At 43.1% G+C, this 18095-nt stretch overlaps 1 protein-coding gene across 7 annotated transcripts in view; it reads right to left on the bottom strand.

Moving 5' to 3' along the window:
- Positions 1 to 667: 667 nt before the first annotated feature.
- cpeb3 (cytoplasmic polyadenylation element binding protein 3) overlaps positions 668 to 18095 on the bottom strand; it is a 109223-nt gene continuing 91795 nt past the window's right edge. For all 7 annotated transcript variants that reach the window (XM_061910851.1, XM_061910850.1, XM_061910852.1 and 4 more), the window contains 4 exons: positions 9974 to 10092; positions 7508 to 7622; positions 7074 to 7255; positions 668 to 1147 (listed from right to left, as the gene is read on the bottom strand). In XM_061910851.1, the coding sequence (XP_061766835.1) occupies positions 920 to 1147; positions 7074 to 7255; positions 7508 to 7622; positions 9974 to 10092 (644 nt within the window). In that variant the 3' untranslated portion in view covers positions 668 to 919. The remainder of the gene's footprint in view (positions 1148 to 7073; positions 7256 to 7507; positions 7623 to 9973; positions 10093 to 18095) is intronic.

Here is an 18095-nt window from a genome sequence, read left to right as displayed (position 1 = left end):
ATGATGTTTCCACCCCCTGCTTCACAGTAGGTATGGTGTTCTTGGGATGCAACTCAGTATTCTTCTTCCTCCAAACACGGCGAGTTGAGTTTATACCAAAAAGTTCTATTTTGGTTTCATCTGAACACATGACATTCTCCCAATCCTCTGCTGTATCATCCATGTATCCATTTTGGTATAAACTCAACTGGTCGTGTTTGGAGGAAGAAGAATACTGAGTTGCATCCCAAGAACACCACACCTACTGTGAAGCATGGGGGTGGAAACATCATGCTTTGGGGCTTTTTATCTGCTAAGGGGACAGGACGATTGATCCGTGTTAAGGAAAGAATGAATGGGGCCATGTATCGTGAGATTTTGAGCCAAAACCTCCTTCCATCAGCAAGAGCTTTGAATGGTTGACCAAATACTTATTTTCCACCATAATTTACAAATAAATTCTTTAAAATTCCTACAATTTGAATTCCTAGATTTTTTTTCACATTCTGTCTCTCACAATGGAAGTGTACCTATGTTGAAAATTACAGACCTCTGTTATCATTTTAAGTGGGAGAACTTGCACAATCGGTGGCTGACTAAATACTTTTTTGCCCCACTGTAGGTACAAGATAAAAATAAACACCTTTCTTTTTTTTTTTCCTAAAATATTCATATGGTCCCACCTCTGTGTTGTGAAGGTTGGGGGCGGGATGGGGTGGGGGTTCAGCAGGACCTCGCCGCCCAGGAGTCACATGACACCGGGTGTGTGTGTGCGTGTATGATTGAGGTGGTGTGCCAAAGTGCAAAAATCTAACATACGACTTTCCCAGAACGCTCATCACGGGGGACAGGAGGTGGGGAGGTCCTCGTCAGGTGGATGGAGGTGATGACGTCATTTATTGGGGATGTCGGACGGTCCGCCGCCCGCGCTCTCAGGCGTTCAGCTCCAGCGGAAGGACACGTGTCGCGGGCGGTCGCCTCCCTCCTTCACCAGCGGCTTGTGGAACTCTCGGCCCGCGCGAGAGTGAATGCTGGCCCAGCAGTACTCGCAGTAGTACTGCAGACATGTGACGTTGGCACAGAAGAAGGGGGCGAACTTGCCGCCGCAGCGCGCCCCCTGGCACTCGTCGCACATCTGGTCGTCGAGGACATATGGCTTCACCTCCACCTGGCAGGGAAGAGACATTTAGTACCACCATTGTCGTCATGGGACAATATACAAGTGCACCAAACAGAACAACGTGTTACGGGGTGGCGTTGGTTGGTAGAGCGGGTGTGCCAGCAACCTGAGGGTTCCAGGTTCGATCCCTGCTTCTGCCATCTTAGTCACTGCTGTTGTGTCCTTGGGCAAGACACTTTACCCACCTGCTCCCAGTGCCACCCACACTGGTTTAAATGTAATTTAGATATTGTGTTTCACTATGTAAAGCGCTTTGAGTCACTAGAGAAAAGCGCTATATAAACATAATTCACTTCACTTGCTCTCGAAAAGTGCCCTCTCGTCCCTCTTCCCTCAACATATATATATCCGTCCATCCATTTTATACCGCTTATTCCCTTTGGAGTTACAGGGGGCGCTGATGCCAGGATGTACCCCGCCTTCCGCCCGATTGTAGCTGATAGGCACCAGCGCCCCCCACGACCCCAAAGGGAATATATATATATATATATATATATATATATATATATATATATATATATATATGTACATATATGTATATATATGTATATATATATATATATATACAGATATATATATATTTATATACATACAGATATATCTATATTTATATATACAAATACAGATAGACTGTATATATATATATATATATAAACTCCGTTTCCATGAGTTGGGAAATTGTGTTAGATGTAAATATAAATGGAATACAATGATTTGCAAATCCTTTTCAACCCATATTCAATTGAATGCACTACAAAGACAATATATTTGATGTTCAAAATCATAAACTTTATTTTTTTTTGCAAATAATTAACTTAGAATTTCATGGCTGCAACACATGCCGAAGTAGTTGGGAAAGGGCATGTTCACCACTGTGTTACATCACCTTTTCTTTTAACAACACTCAATAAACGTTTGGGAACTGAGGAAACTAATTGTTGAAGGTTTGAAAGTGGAATTCTTTCCCCTTCTTGTTTTATGCAGAGCTTCAGTCGTTCAACAGTCTGGGGTCTCCGCTGTCGTATTTTAAGCTTCATAATGCGCCACACATTTTCCATGGGAGACAGGTCTGGACTGCAGGCAGGCCAGGAAAGTACCTGCACTCTTTTACCACGAAGCCACGCTGTTGTAACATGTGGCTTGGCATTGTTTTGCTGAAATACGCAGGGGCGTCCATGATAACGTTGCTTGGATGACAACATATGTTGCTCCAAAACGTGTATGGACCATTCAGCACTAATGGAGCCTTCACATATGTGTAAGTTACCCATGCCTTGGGCACTAATACACCCCCATACCATCACAGATGCTGGCTTTTGAACTTTGCACCTATAACAATCTGGATGGTTATTTTCCTCTTTGTTCCGGAGGACACCATGTCCACAGTTTCCAAATATAATTTCAAATGTGGACTTGTCAGAACACAGAACACTTTTCCACTTCGCATCAATCCATCTAAGATTAGCTCGGGCCCAGCGAAGCTGGCGGCGTTCTTGGGTGTTGTTGATAAATGGCTTTCGCTTTGCATAGTAGAGTTTTAACTTGCACTTATAAATGTAGCGACCAACAGTAGTTACTGACAGAGGTTTTATGAAGTGTTCCTGAGCCCATGTAGTGATATCCTTTACACACTGATGTTGGTTTTAGATGCAGTACCGCCTGAGGACTCAAAGGTCCGTAATTACATCGCTTACGTGCAGTGATTTCTCCAGATTCTCTGAACCTTTTGATGATTTTACGGACCGTAGATGGTAAAATCCCTAAATTCCTTGCAATAGCTCAGGGAAAAATGTTGTTCTAAAACTGTTCGACAATTTGCTTACAAATTGGTGACCCTTGCCCCATCCTTTTTTGTGAATTACTTAGCATTTCATGGAATCTGTTTTCATACCCAATTATGGCACCCAACTGTTCCCAATTAGCCTGTGGGATGTTCCATATAAGTGTTTGATGAGCATTCCCCAACTTTATCAGTATTTATTGCCAGCTTTCCCAACTTCTTTGTCATGTGTTGCTGGCATCAAATTCTAAAGTTAATGATTATTTGCAAAAAAAAAAAAAAGTTTATCAGTTTAAACATCAACTAAGTTGTCTTTGTAGCATATTCAACTGAATATGGGTTGAAAAGGATTTATAAATCATTGTATTCCGTTTATATTTACATGGAACACAATTTCCCAACTCTTATGGAAACGGGGTTTGTACAAAGTGCATGACACAGTTTTGTCACTGCCAAAATCAGGAAGAAAACGCAACTATGACCTGCTGCTGAGGGAAAATTGGTCGGGACGATCAAGAGTCAACCGAGAACCACCAAAAAGCAGGTCTGCAACGAATTGAAAGCGGCTGGAACACAGGTGTCAGTGTCCACAGTCAAGCGTGTTTTGCATTGCCATGGACTGAGAGGTTACCATGCAAGAACGAAGCCTTTGCTCCAGAAGCAACACCTTAAGGCTCGTCTAAAATTTGCTGCTGGTCACATGGACAAAGATAAGACCTTCTAGAGGAAAGTTCTGTCATCAGACGAAACAAAAATGGAGCTGGTTGACCAATAGGTTTGGAGGATAAAAGGTGAGGCCTTTAATCCCAGGAACACCATGTCTACCATCAAGCATGGTGGTGGTAGTATTATGCTTGGGGCCTGTTTTGCTGCCAATGGACAATAACAATGACCTCAAACCCACGTCAAACAAGGTAAAGGAATGGCTAAACCGGGCGAGAATTAAGGTTTTTTAATGGTCTCCCCAAAGTCCTGACTGAAACTCCCTTGAGAACACATGGACAATGCTGAAGAAACAAGTCCATGACAGAAAACCAACAAATTTAGCTGAACTGCACCAATTTTGTCAAGAGGAGCGGTCAAAAATTAAACCACAATCTTGCCAGAAGCTTGTGGATGGCTACCAAAAGCGCCTTATTGCAGTAAAACTTGCCAAGGGACATGCAACCAAATATTATGTATACTTTTGACCCGGCATATTTGGTCACATTTTCAGTAGACCCATAATATATACATAAAAGAACCAAACTTTATGAATGTTTTTGTGACCAACAAGTAGGTCCTCCAATCACTCTATCACAAAAAAATAAGAGTTGTAGAAATTATTGGAAACTCAAGACAGCCATGACATTATGTTCTTTACAAGTGTATGTAAACTTTTGACCACAACTATATATATATATATATATATATATATATACATATATATATATATATATATATATATATATATATATATATATATATATATATATATATATATATATATATATATATATATATATATATATATATATATATATATATATATAGCCTGGCCCCTGGCCAAATTTGTTTTAACCCAATATGACCCATATTGGGTTAAACAGTTTTAGAACAACATTTCTCAACGAGCTATTGCAAGGAATTTAGGGATTTTACCATCTACAGTCAGTAAAATCATCAAAAGGTTCAGAGAATCTGGAGAAATCAGTGCCCGTAAGCGATATTACGGACCTTTGATCCCTCAGGCGGTACTCCATCAAAAACCGACATCAGTGTGTAAAGGATATCACCACATGGGCTCAGGAACACTTCATAAAACCACTGTCAGTAACTACAGTTGGTTGTTACATCTGTAAGTATAAGTTAAAACTCTGCTATGCAAAGCAAAACCCATTCATCAACAACACCAAGGAACGCCACTGGCTTCGCTGGGCTCGAGATCATCTAAGATGGACTGATGCAAAGTGGAAAAGTATTCTGTGGTCTGATGAATCCAAATTTCAAATTATATTTGGAAACTGTTGATGTGGTGTCCTCCGGAACAAAGAGGAAATTAACCATCCGGATTGTTCTAGGCGCAAAGTTCAAAAGCCAGCATCTGTGATGGTATGGGGGTGTATTAGTGCCCAATGCATGGGTAACTTACACATCTGTGAAGGCACCATTAATGCTGAATGATCCATACAGGTTTTGGAGCAACATATGTTGTCATCCAAGCAACGTTATCATGGACGCCCCTGCTTATTTCAGCAAGACGATGCAAAGCCACGTGATACAACAGCGTGGTTTCGTAGTAAAAGAGTGCGGGTACTTTCCTGGCCCGCCTGCAGTCCAGACCTGTTCCCATGGAAAATGTGTGGCGCATTATGAAGCGTAAAAGACGACAACAGAGACCCCGCACTGTTGAACGACTGAAGTTCGACATAAAACAAGAATGAGAAAGAATTCCACTTTCAAATCTTCAACAATTCGTTTCCTCAGTTCCCAAACGTTTATTGAGTGCTGTAAAAGAAAATGTGGTGTAACACAGTGGTGAACATGCCCTTTCCCAACTACTTTGGCACGTGTTGCAGCCATGAAATTCTAAGTTAATTATTATTTGCAAAAAAAAAATCAAGTTTATGAGTTTGAACATCAAATATGTTGTCTTTGTAGTGCATTCAACTGAATATGGGTTAAAAATGATTTGCAAATCATTGTATTCTTTTTATATTTACATCTAACACAATTTCCCAACTCATATGGAAACGGGGTTTGTAAACAATGACGTCCGGTGCAATATGTTATTAGCACTTCTGATTACTTTTTGTCGCAGTGAATCACCTAAATAAGATGTATTGTTGTACGTTTTTATATGTGGTTTCTACGTCGCTCCACCGTGCTTGAAGGCTGCAGAAAGAGTGCATATTTTTCCATAAGTTGTTTGTATTCAGACAAGAGCAAAAATAGCCTTCGTGGATGAGGCAATTTTAATTTCCAACCTCGTAACTGCAACGCTTGCAACTCGGCTGTGACGTCATTCCCAGCTCTGACTTCCCACTTCCCAGGTAATTTGAACGCAGCATAAGGAGGTGTGCTGGTAGATAAAGTAAAGGTGCTGCACAACCAAAGTAACAGAAAGTGGTAACTCGAAAATAAGAGTGTTTGACTGCGATGAGGTGGCGACTTGTCCAGGGTGTACCCTGCCTTCCGCCCGATTGTAGCTGGGATAGGCGCCAGCGCCCCCCGTGACCCCGAAAGGGAATAAGCGGTAGAAAATGGATGGATGGATGGACAGGAACTGAGAATTAAACATAGAAAAACCCAAGACTTAAAGTGTCAAGCAGGGCAGGACAGGTAAGGATTAGACATTTTTATGTTTTAATGATGTTAAAGTTATTTTTGAATTAAGCATATATTATTATTTAGCAATTTATTTCCCATTAATTAATTTTTGTAAAAAAAAAAAAATCCATCAAATTGAATTCAATTTTGCTTTAAAAAAAAAAAAAAGTAAAAAAATGTGTTTTTCATACAAAAGTGACCATTTTTGTGATGGGGGACGGAGCTCCAAATACTAGCTCCAATTTAATCTAGGGTAGGGTAACACTGTGTTGCTACCGATAATGCATAGCCTTTTTTTTGTTTGTTTTCTTTTTCTAAATGAAAAGCGTGGCCCCAACTTCCTTGTATTTTTCAGTATGCAGCCCACGGTGGAAGTATTTTCATGCTTGCCATGTTGGAACAGAAAGGGGCAGTTCACACCACAAAGTGCTGACCAGGGAATTGCATACCATAATACTATAGCGTGCTTAAGAATTTAGATGGAGGGAACTAAGCGTTAGTCGCAGCCTTGTTGTGCATATGGCTGGGACATATGAGGCCACGCCCTAAAGAGGTTCTGGCTGACAACCAGTTTCTTTGGGTCCCAATCTATGGTGTGCTATTGGCTGTTGGGGCTAAAATAAGCAGTAGTGCGTGGGTGGTTCTACATGTATAGGGATGTTCTATAATTAGACCAACGAGTCTGCTCTGGTAGGAAAAATCAGCAGCCGTCTGAGACGTCCACCATAATGGACGCGGTGCTGCACTGTGCCGTGGGAATGACCCCAAAACTCGGCTGCAGTTGACATGCTTTTTCTGAAAAAGACGGCGCATGAACTCACTCACCCTTTTGTCGATGTCATTGTGCTGCAGCTGAACGAAGCGAGCGCTGATGGCGGCGATGTAGCTCTGCTGGTTGGAGAAGGCCACGCGACCGGCTCCCTTTGGGTACTTGAGCTCCGGATCTGTGTCGATTCCAGCGTAGCAAACGCCGCCATACAGACGGTCCATGATCATGGCCAGCTCCACTGCAGCGAGGAAGAATAGTGAAAGGGCGCCGGATGATTAGTCTTTCATTCTGTGTCCTCTCAAGTTTAAGGACCTTTTGTGCTCAAACTCAAAGCCTTGGCCTATTTTAGTTTTAGATCCAGCGCCGCACTTGAGTGTCTCAAGAGGCTAAGACCAAATATGTTTGTCCCCCAATAAAGGACTAAGCCTGAAACATCCTGCACTTCAACAAAATAACCAAGATCACACAAAATTGTGACTGGAAATTTTACCTGCACGCAAGGGCCTTGGAACCCCCCCTACAAAGATAGTCTTACGGGGGTCCAACGGCTGGGAGCCATCCATGACAAAATCACTGTCACTCAGGTTCCACGGACGGATCTGGACCTGCCCATGCACACAAAAAAAAACATGCTGGTATAGGTATATCATGGACTCCAATAAAACAACTGGACTAAAAAAATTGCCTTTATGAAGACAAAATCTCTGAATCTGATTGACATATGTAACGTTGTACAATTCTGCAAAGTTCTTTTTGCAAGTTAATAGGAATATCAACAGGTATATAATGAAAATACAGTACTTTTTGTATGATTTGGCTTTTTATGAAAGTTTTTACCCAAAGAATCACATCTTGGTGTGTTCTCAGCCTCTGTGCTTTTTAAAACTGAGTACAACTGCTAAATAACCGACTGAAGCAAGGTTGGCCCATGGCATAACGATATATATATATATATATATATATATATATATATATATATATATATATATATATATATTTATTTATTTATACAGTCGGGCAAAAAAGTATTTAGTCAGCCACCGATTGGGCAAGGTCTCCCACTTAAAATGATGACAGAGATCTGTAATTTTCATCATAGGTACACTTCAACTGTGAGAGCCAGAATGTTAAAAAAAAATCGAGGAATTCACATTGTAGGAATTTTAAATAATTTATTTGTAAATTATGGTGGAAAATAAGTATTTGGTCAACCATTCAAAGCTCTTGCTGATGGAAGGAGGTTTTGGCTCAAAATCTCACGATACATGGCCCCATTCATTCTTTCCTTAACACAGATCAATCGTCCTGTCCCCTTAACAGAAAAACAGCCCCAAAGCATGTTGTTTCCACCCCCATGCTTCACAGTAGGTGTGGTGTTCTTGGGATGCAACTCAGTATTCTTCTTCCTCCAAACACGACGAGTTGAGTTTATACCAAAATTGATACATGGATGATACAGCAGAGTATTGGGAAAATCTCATGTGGTCAGATGAAACCAAAATAGAACTTTTTGGTATAAACTCAACTCGTCGTGTTTGGAGGAAGAACAATACTGAGTTGTATCCCAAGAACACCATCCTACTGTGAAGCTTGGGGGTGGAAACATCATGCGTTGGGGCTGTTTTTCTGCTAAGGGGACAGGACGATTGATCTGTGTTAAGGAAAGAATGAACGGGGCCATGTATTGTGAGATTTTGAGCCAAAACCTCCTTCTGTCAGTGAGAGCGTTTAATGGTTGACCAAATACTTATTTTCCACCATATTTTACAAATAAATTCTTTAAAATTCCTACAATGTGAATTCCTGGATTTTTTTTTCACATTCTGTCTCTCACAGTTGAAGTGTACCTATAATGAAAATTACAGACCTCTGTCATCATTTTAAGTGGGAGAACTGGCACAATCGGTGGCTGACTAAATACTTTTTTGCCCCACTGTGTATATATATATATATATATATATATGTATATATATATATATATATATATATATATATATATAAAATCATTGTGTATATATATATCCATCCCTACCCTGGTGTGCTAAACAAATATCAAAGACGGAAATGGGGCCACAACAGATGTTAGGGCTCATACAAAGAATGTATAGACAGAGGCGACATGCACGAGAACGTGTGTTTTGCAATGCCCACACACAGAACACTATCTACAAAAATATAGACCAGGAAATGGGGAAAAGGCAACAGGAGATGCTACAGAACACATCGAACATCTAACTGCCGTGCTTATCGTTCCTCCCACCACAGCCACCTCAGACAGGTGTAAAGCAACAGCTTTCAACACAAAAAAGGAAACAGATGTAACAAAATAAGAGCACAGAACCTGAACTCATGGAAAACGACACAAAAAGCAAACCGTCACGTTGAACACTACACAAGAAAGTTAGCAGGCACTACCATAAAGAAGGTGAGAAACATTGGTAGCAAAGTATGAAGGTGGTGTCTGCGTGGCCTTATTTGCCAACAAGAGCCTTAACAGTGATGTTAAATGTTTACTTATCAATAGCATTAATCATTTATATGTATGCTTTTTGCATACAAAACTATAATTATTCTCTCTTAATGTTTCGGGTTAATATTCATTGGATTTACATTTTTTTGCCTTGGTTATTTTCAGACCCATTGGAACCGAGGAACCACTGTATGCTAGATAGCATGTAAAGGTGTAAATTTGGAAAAACTTTTTGAGTTTACATTCTATTCAAAATGTTTTCGTTTTGTTTGTCCAGTGATTGAAGTCTATACTTTGTGCCCTACTTTTCATTCTAAACCTCTGCACACTTGAACCACAATAATGAACACAACATACTGTATGACTAATTTGAGAGTTTTCAGTTTTGATAAGCATCATCATCTTTCATTTTCCCAGCTTACAGTACAGTAGGGCTTGATGGAGGAAATCTTTAGAATGTTTGAGTGGAATGTAGTCTCTGCTTACAGGCTTGTCTTTGATAGTAGGACTGGACACACACAGATAGAGCTTGCCATCCTCCTCGATGCAGGCGTCAATCAAGGCTTGAACAGAAGTCTCTTCTTGGAACAGCAGGAAGGCATAACCTGGAAAGCAGTAATAACATAACAATAATTATTAAAAAAAAAAATTCGTTAAAAAAAATGCTTCAAACAGATGTATACATTTATAGACAACACATTGTGTTATAGATGAATATACAGGTGGTGGTCATATTATTAGATAATCATGAAAAAGTTGATTTATTTCATTAATACCATTTAGAAAGTCAAACTTGTAGAATGTATACATTCATTCCAAACAGACTGATACATTTCAAGTGTTTTTTTGCCAAAAAGGAGATGATTATAGCTGACAACCAATGAAAACACTAAATTCAACATCTCAGAAAATTAGAATATGGTGAAAAGGTCAGATATTGAAGACACCTGGTGCCACACTCTAATTAGCTAACTAACTCAAAACACCTGGAAAAGCCTTTAAATGGTCTCTCGTTTTGATTCTGTATGACACACAATCATGGGGAAGACTGCTGACTTGACAACTGTCCAAAAGATGACCATTGATACTTTAAAGAAGGAGGGCAATACACAAAAGGTCATTGCCAAAGAGGTTGGATGTTCCCAGAGCTCTGTGTCCAAGTACATTAATAGAAGGGCGAAGGGAAGACAAAGATGTGGTAGAAAAAAGTGTACAAGCAAGAGGGATAACCGCGCCCTGGAGAGGATTGTCAAACAAAACCGATTAAAAAATGTGGGGGAGATCCACAAAGAGTGGACTGCAGCTGGAGTCAGTGCTTCAAGAACCACCACGCACTCACCGACGTATGCAAGATATGGGCTTCAGCTCTCGCATTCCTTGTGTAAAGCCACTCTTGAATAAGAGACAACGTCAAAAGCGTCTCGCCTGGGCTCAAGACAAAAAGGACTGGACTGCTGCTGAGTGGTCCAAAGTTATGTTTTCAGATTAAAGTAAATTTTGTATCTCCTTTGGAAATCAAGGTCCCAGAGTCTGGAGGAAGACAGGAGAGGCAAAGAATCCACGTTGCCTGAAGTCCAGTGTTAAATTTCCACAATCGGTAATGGTCTGGGGTGCCATGTCATCTGCTGGTGTTGGTCCACTGTGTTTCCTGAGGTCTAGGGTCAATGCAGCAGTCTACCAGGAAGTTTTAGAACACTTTATTCTGCCTGCCGCGGACCAATTTTATGGAGGTGAAGATTTCATTTTCCAACATGACTTGGCACCTGCACACAGTGCCAAATCTACCAGTACCTGGTTTGAGGACCATGGAATCCCTGTTCTTGATTGGCCTGCAACCTCACCTGACCTTAACCCCATAGAAAACCTACGGGGTATTGTGAAGCGGAAGATGCGAGATGCCAGACCCAACAATGCTGAAGAGCTGAAGGCCACTATTAAAGCAACCTGGGCTCTCATAACACCTGAGGAGTGCAACAGACTGGTCGACTCCATGCCACGCCGTATTGCTGGAGCAATTCAGGCAAAAGGAGCTGCAACTAAGTATTGATTGTCGTACATGCTGAAACTTTCCATGTTCATACTTTTCAGTTGGCCCACATTTCTAAAAAATATTTTTTGGTACAAGTCGTAACTAATATTCTAATTTTCTGAGATACTGAATTTGGGATTTTCAGTAATTGTCAGTACTAATCATCAAAATTTAAAGAAATAAACATTTCAAATATATCACTATGTGTGTAATGAATAGATATAATATGTAAGTTTCACGTTCTGAATATAATTACTGAAATAAATCAACTTTTTCATGATATTCTAATAATATGAACAGCACCTGTATATGTTATTCATTTTAATTATTTGTTTAAATTCCAATTTTCTTTTTTTTTCTTAGATTTTACTTTTTTTTCTAGATAGAAAACTTAAAAATACACAACTTTTTAAATTTCAATAGACACATTATGTATATTTGCATAAAGTATCGATATTGTCGATACTTGCCTGAAATTTACTCGGTCTCGGATCGGAAAGAAAATCAGTGGTTTACAGAGGTGAAAGTTACAGATTATTCATCCATCCATCATCTTCCGCTTATCCGAGGTCGGGTCGCAGGGGCAACAGCCTAAGCAGGGAAACCCAGACTTCCCTCTCCCCAGCCACTTCGTCTAGCTCTTCCCGGGGGATCCCGAGGCGTTCCCAGGCCAGCCGGGAGACATAGTCTTCCCAACGTGTCCTGGGTCTTCCCCGTGGCCTCCTACCGGTTGGACGTGCCCTAAACACCTCCCTAGGGAGGCGTTCGGGTGGCATCCTGACCAGATGCCCGAACCACCTCATCTGGCTCCTCTCGATGTGGAGGAGCAGCGGCTTTACTTTGAGTTCCTCCCGGATGGCAGAGCTTCTCACCCTATCTCTAAGGGAGAGCCCCGCCACACGGCGGAGGAAACTAATTTCGGCCGCTTGTACCCGTGATCTTATCCTTTCGGTCATGACCCAAAGCTCATGACCATAAGTGAGGATGGGAACGTAGATCGACCGGTAAATTGAGAGCTTTGCCTTCCGGCTCAGCTCCTTCTTCACCACAACGGATCGGTACAACGTCCGCATTACTGAAGACGCCGCACCAATCCGCCTGTCGATCTCACGATCCACTCTTCCCTCACTCGTGAACAAGACTCCTAGGTACTTGAACTCCTCCACTTGGGGCAGGGTCTCCTCCCCAACCCGGAGATGGCACTCCACCCTTTTCCGGGCGAGAACCATGGACTCGGACTTGGATGTGCTGATTCTCATTCCGGTCGCTTCACACTCGGCTGCGAACCGATCCAGCGAGAGCTGAAGATCCTGGTCAGATGAAGCCATCAGGACCACATCATCTGCAAAAAGCAGAGACCTAATCCTGCGGTTACCAAACCGGAACCCCTCAACGCCTTGACTGCGCCTAGAAATTCTGTCCATAAAAGTTATGAACAGAATCGGTGACAAAGGACAGCCTTGGCGGAGTCCAACCCTCACTGGAAATGTGTTCGACTTACTGCCGGCAATGCGAACCAAGCTCTGGCACTGATCGTACAGGGAACGGACCGCCACAATAAGACAGTCCGATACCCCATACTCTCTGAGCACTCCCCACAGGACTTCCCGAGGGACACGGTCGAATGCCTTCTCCAAGTCCACAAAGCACATGTAGACTGGTTGGGCAAACTCCCATGCACCCTCAAGAACCCTGCCGAGAGTATAGAGCTGGTCCACAGTTCCACGACCAGGACGAAAACCACACTGTTCCTCCTGAATCCGAGGTTCGACTATCCGACGTAGCCTCCTCTCCAGTACACCTGAATAAACCTTACCGGGAAGGCTGAGGAGTGTGATCCCACGATAGTTGGAACACACCCTCCGGTCCCCCTTCTTAAAGAGAGGAGCCACCACCCCGGTCTGCCAATCCAGAGGTGCCGCCCCCGATGTCCACGCGATGCTGCAAAGTCTTGTCAACCAAGACAGCCCCACAGCATCCAGAGCCTTAAGGAACTCCGGGCGGATCTCGTCCACCCCTGGGGCCTTGCCACCGAGGAGCTTTTTAACTACCTCAGCGACCTCAGCCCCAGAAATAGGAGAGTCCACCACAGATTCCCCAGGCACTGCTTCCTCATAGGAAGACGTGTTGGTGGGATTGAGGAGGTCTTCGAAGTATTCCTTCCACCTATCCACAACATCCGCAGTCGAGGTCAGCAGAACACCATCCGCACCATACACGGTGTTGATAGTGCATTGCTTCCCCTTCCTGAGGCGGCGGACGGTGGTCCAGAATCGCTTCGAAGCCGTCCGGAAGTCGTTTTCCATGGCTTCCCCGAACTCTTCCCATGTCCGAGTTTTTGCCTCCGCGACCGCTGAAGCTGCACACCGCTTGGCCTGTCGGTACCTGTCCACTGCCTCCGGAGTCCTATGAGCCAAAAGGACCCGATAGGACTCCTTCTTCAGCTTGACGGCATCCCTCACCGCTGGTGTCCACCAAGGGGTTTTAGGATTGCCGCCCCGACAGGCACCAACTACCTTGCGGCCACAGCTCCGATCTGCCGCCTCGACAATAGAGGTGCGGAACATGGTCCACTCGGACTCAATGTCCAGCACCTCCCTCGTGACATGTTCAAAGTTCTTCCGGAGGTGGGAATTGAAACTTTGTCTGACAGGAGACTCTGCCAGACGTTCCCAGCAGACCCTCACAATGCGTTTGGGCCTCCCAGGTCTGTCCGGCATCCTCCCCCACCATCGCAGCCAACTCACCACCAGGTGGTGATCGGTAGAAAGCTCCGCCCCTCTCTTCACCCGAGTGTCCAAAACATGAGGCCGCAAATCCGATGACACAACTACAAAGTCGATCATGGAACTGCGGCCTAGGGTATCCTGGTGCCAAGTGCACATATGGACACCCTTATGTTTGAACATGGTGTTTGTTATCGACAAACTGTGACGAGCACAAAAGTCCAATAACAAAACACCACTCAGGTTCAGATCCGGGCGGCCATTCTTCCCAATCACGCCTCGCCAGGTTTCACTGTCGTTGCCAACGTGAGCTTTGAAGTCTCCCAGTAGGACAAGGGAATCGCCCGGGGGAGCACTTTCCAGTACTCCCTCGAGCGTTCCCAAAAAGGGTGGGTACTCTGAACTGCTGTTTGGTGCATAAGCACAAACAACAGTCAGGACCCGTCCCCCCACCCGAAGGCGGAGGGAGGCTACCCTTTCGTCCACCGGGTTGAACTTCAACGTACAGGCTTTGAGCCGGGGGGAAACAAGAATTGCCACCCCAGCCCGTCGCCTCTCACTGCCGGCAACGCCAGAGTGGAAGAGGGTCCAATCCCTCTCGAGAGAAGTGGTTCCAGAGCCCTTGCTGTTCGTCGAAGTGAGTCCAACTATATCCAGCCGGAATTTCTCGACTTCGCGCACTAGCTCAGGCTCCTTCCCCCCCAGTGACGTGACGTTCCACGTCCCAAGAGCTAGCTTCTGTAGCCGAGGATCGGACCGCCAAGTGCCCTGCCTTCGGCTGTCGCCCAGCTCACAATGCACCCGACCTCTATGGCCCCTGCTATTGGTGTTGAGCCCATTGGAGGGGTGACCCACGTTGCCTCTTCGGGCTGGGAACAGGCCCGGCCACCAGGCGCTCGCCATCGTGCCCCACCTCCGGGCCTGGCTCCAGAGGGGGGCCCCGGTGACCCGCGTCCGGGCGAGGGAAATCTGGGTCCATGGTTTTTCATCTTCATAAAGGTCTTCGAGCTGCTCTTTGTCTGATCCCTCACCTAGAACCTGTTTGCCTTGGGAGACCCTACCAGGGGGCTTTATGCCCCCGGACAACATAGCTCCTAGGATCATTGGGACACGCAAACTCCTCTACCACGATAAGGTTGCAGCTCAGAGAGGAGATTACAGATTACAATTACCCAATTTACTGTAATTAAGTATATTTTTTGTGTACTTTTAAGAGTATTTTTTCAGGTGTGGAATTTTACCCATACTGGAGTACAATTTACACTATGTAATCTATTTTGCGACTTTTAAAATCATAAATCGCTACCGAGTAGACCCACAATTTTCCCCTCCCCGCGAATCATACTTTCATCCACATCTTTGTAGACAACAAGGCCATCCTATCGCGATTAATTGGCACCAATTATTGTGAGACGTAATGAAAACTCAACTCCGCTGCAGCAGCAGTTGCAGGTTTCTGCAGGTAAGATTCATATTCAGCGCAGCAAAGAAATGGAGCAGAGAAGCAGAGAAACTGCGCAAAAAAGCGGAACAGAGAAGCCAAAATGGAAGCACAGGACAAAACTGTAAACTGTGAAAATGATGGCGAAAAGATGGAGGACCAGTCCGAGTGCCAGTGTTCGTACATGGAGGAATTGTTCATGTGCAGAGGGGAAAGAGGAGACACCATCCAAATGCAGTGCAAACTTTGACAGCTACGATCGTGTCAGCTAATAAAACATCAGCGTCTAATCTAAAAAAAACACCTTGCGGTAAGCCTCTTATTTTTTATGTGTGTTAAGTTTATTAGTTCGGCTAAGATACAGTGGGGCAAAAAAGTATTTAGTCAGCCACCGATTGTGCAAGTTCTCCCACTTAAAATGATGACAGAGGTCTGTAATTTTCGTCATAGGTACACTTCAACTGTGAGAGACAGAAAGTGAAAAAAAAATTCAGGAATTCACATTGTAGGAATTTTAAATAATGTATTTGTTAATTATGTTGGAAAATAAGTCTTTGGTCAACCATTCAAAGCTCTCACTGATGGAAGGAGCTTTTGGCTCAAAAATCTCACGATAAATGGCCCCATTCATTCTTTCCTTAATTGGATCAATCGTCCTGTCCCCTTAGGAGAAAAACAGCCCCAAAGCATGATGTTTCCACCCCCATGCTTCACAGTAGGTGTGGTGTTCTTGGGATGCAACTCAGTATTCTTCTTCCTTCAAACACGACAAGTTGAGTTTATACCAAAAAATGTTCCATTTTGGTTTCATCTGACCACATGACATTCTCCCAATCCTCTGCTGTATCATCCATGTATCCATAAGATAGTTGCTTCCGTTAGTTAGCCTAATGACGGAGCTAGCTAACATGCAGGCGTGAAAGCATTGTTTAATTTTAATTTTCAGAAAAGTTTTCTTAATATATATAAATTTTTGATTGAATATTTAGCAATTCAGTACCCACAGGCCATTCAACAGGCATTTATTTTGTGCTAGAGTGAGGCTACGTTATATGAACCACGAATAGCATCAATTGAAATTTGACCATGCTTGTCGGTATCGGGCAAATTTAAGTTAACCTTTAGGATATAATTCTGGCATAGGCGCCGATCCCGGAAAATACCGAACACCCATGTGGGATTGATGGCAACTTTCAATCTTTAAAATATTTTTTGAAAAATCAATCTTGTTGTAGTTCATTTTGTGGCGAGTTTGGTCCGTTTTACAAGATCATAAAACCATAAATCATATGGGATATTAAAGTCAATTTTTTTTTAATGCACACACATCGGAGCACTCACTGGCAGAAATGTAGATTGGCGCCTATAAGTTCTAGTATGTACATATATTTTGCTCTCTTTGTTTTTTTAGGACCTGACTGATACTGATAAACTTAGAAAAACAGCTCTTCCTGAAACTGAACAAAAAGTTCCGAAAGTGAAGTGTGACAGAAAGGCGATCATGTCCAGGCTAGTCCGACACTTACCTGCCTGTTGTTCTCAGTGTATCGGGAAAAGTTTAAACTGTTCTATCCAGGTCCAAAAACATTTTTGTTATACTTTTAACAAACACCATTTCTGCTTTAGGTCTACATTTCTTTACAAAACGGTATAGCTCGGTTGGGAGAGTGGCCGTGACAGCAACTTGAGGGTTGCAGGTTCGATTCCCGCTTCTGCCATCCTAGTCACAGCCGTTGTGTCCTTGAGCAAGACAATTTTCCCACCTGCTCCCAGTACCCCCCACACTGGTTTAAATGTAACATAGATATTGGGTTTCACCATGTAAAGCGCTTTGAGTCACTAGAGAAAAGCGCTATATAAATATAATTCACTTCACTACTTTCGTGCAATTTTTCTATACATTTGTCATCTAAGAAATGCTGCTTGAGGCTGGGCCAATCAGTAACACCGATACTAAGAAGCGCACTCTGATTTGGTCTCATCTCCTGGACAATACAACTGCACTACTGATTTTTTATTTTTTTGGGCCATTTTTATGCGGCTAAAACACGTATAGTATGCTTAAAAAGAAATGTTGACCCCCAAAATGTTTTAAATGGAGTGAAGCCGCAAACTTTAAAGCACAAATGACGACTGTGGAGAGGCCATTTTTACCGAATTGGCCCGGATGTAAAATGTATTCATGCATGATAAAATGCATGTTTAAAAGTTTTTTGTTTAGTTAAGTGTTCTGCACATTTATCCGATTACATATTTAATATATACAATTTCAAAAAAAGCATTCATTGTCTGCCCCCGCTTACTACAATTTACCATGACATTTCAATCCATCCATCCATTTATACCGCTTATTCCCTTTGGAGTCGCAGGGGGCGCTGGTGCCTATCTCAGCTGCAATCGGGCGGATGGCGG

Source organism: Nerophis ophidion, linkage group LG09 (genome assembly GCF_033978795.1).
Source record: "Nerophis ophidion isolate RoL-2023_Sa linkage group LG09, RoL_Noph_v1.0, whole genome shotgun sequence".
Classification (NCBI taxonomy): Eukaryota; Metazoa; Chordata; class Actinopteri; order Syngnathiformes; family Syngnathidae; genus Nerophis; species Nerophis ophidion.
Note: the sequence above shows the minus strand (reverse complement) of the source record. Positions and strands in the feature narration are given on the sequence as shown.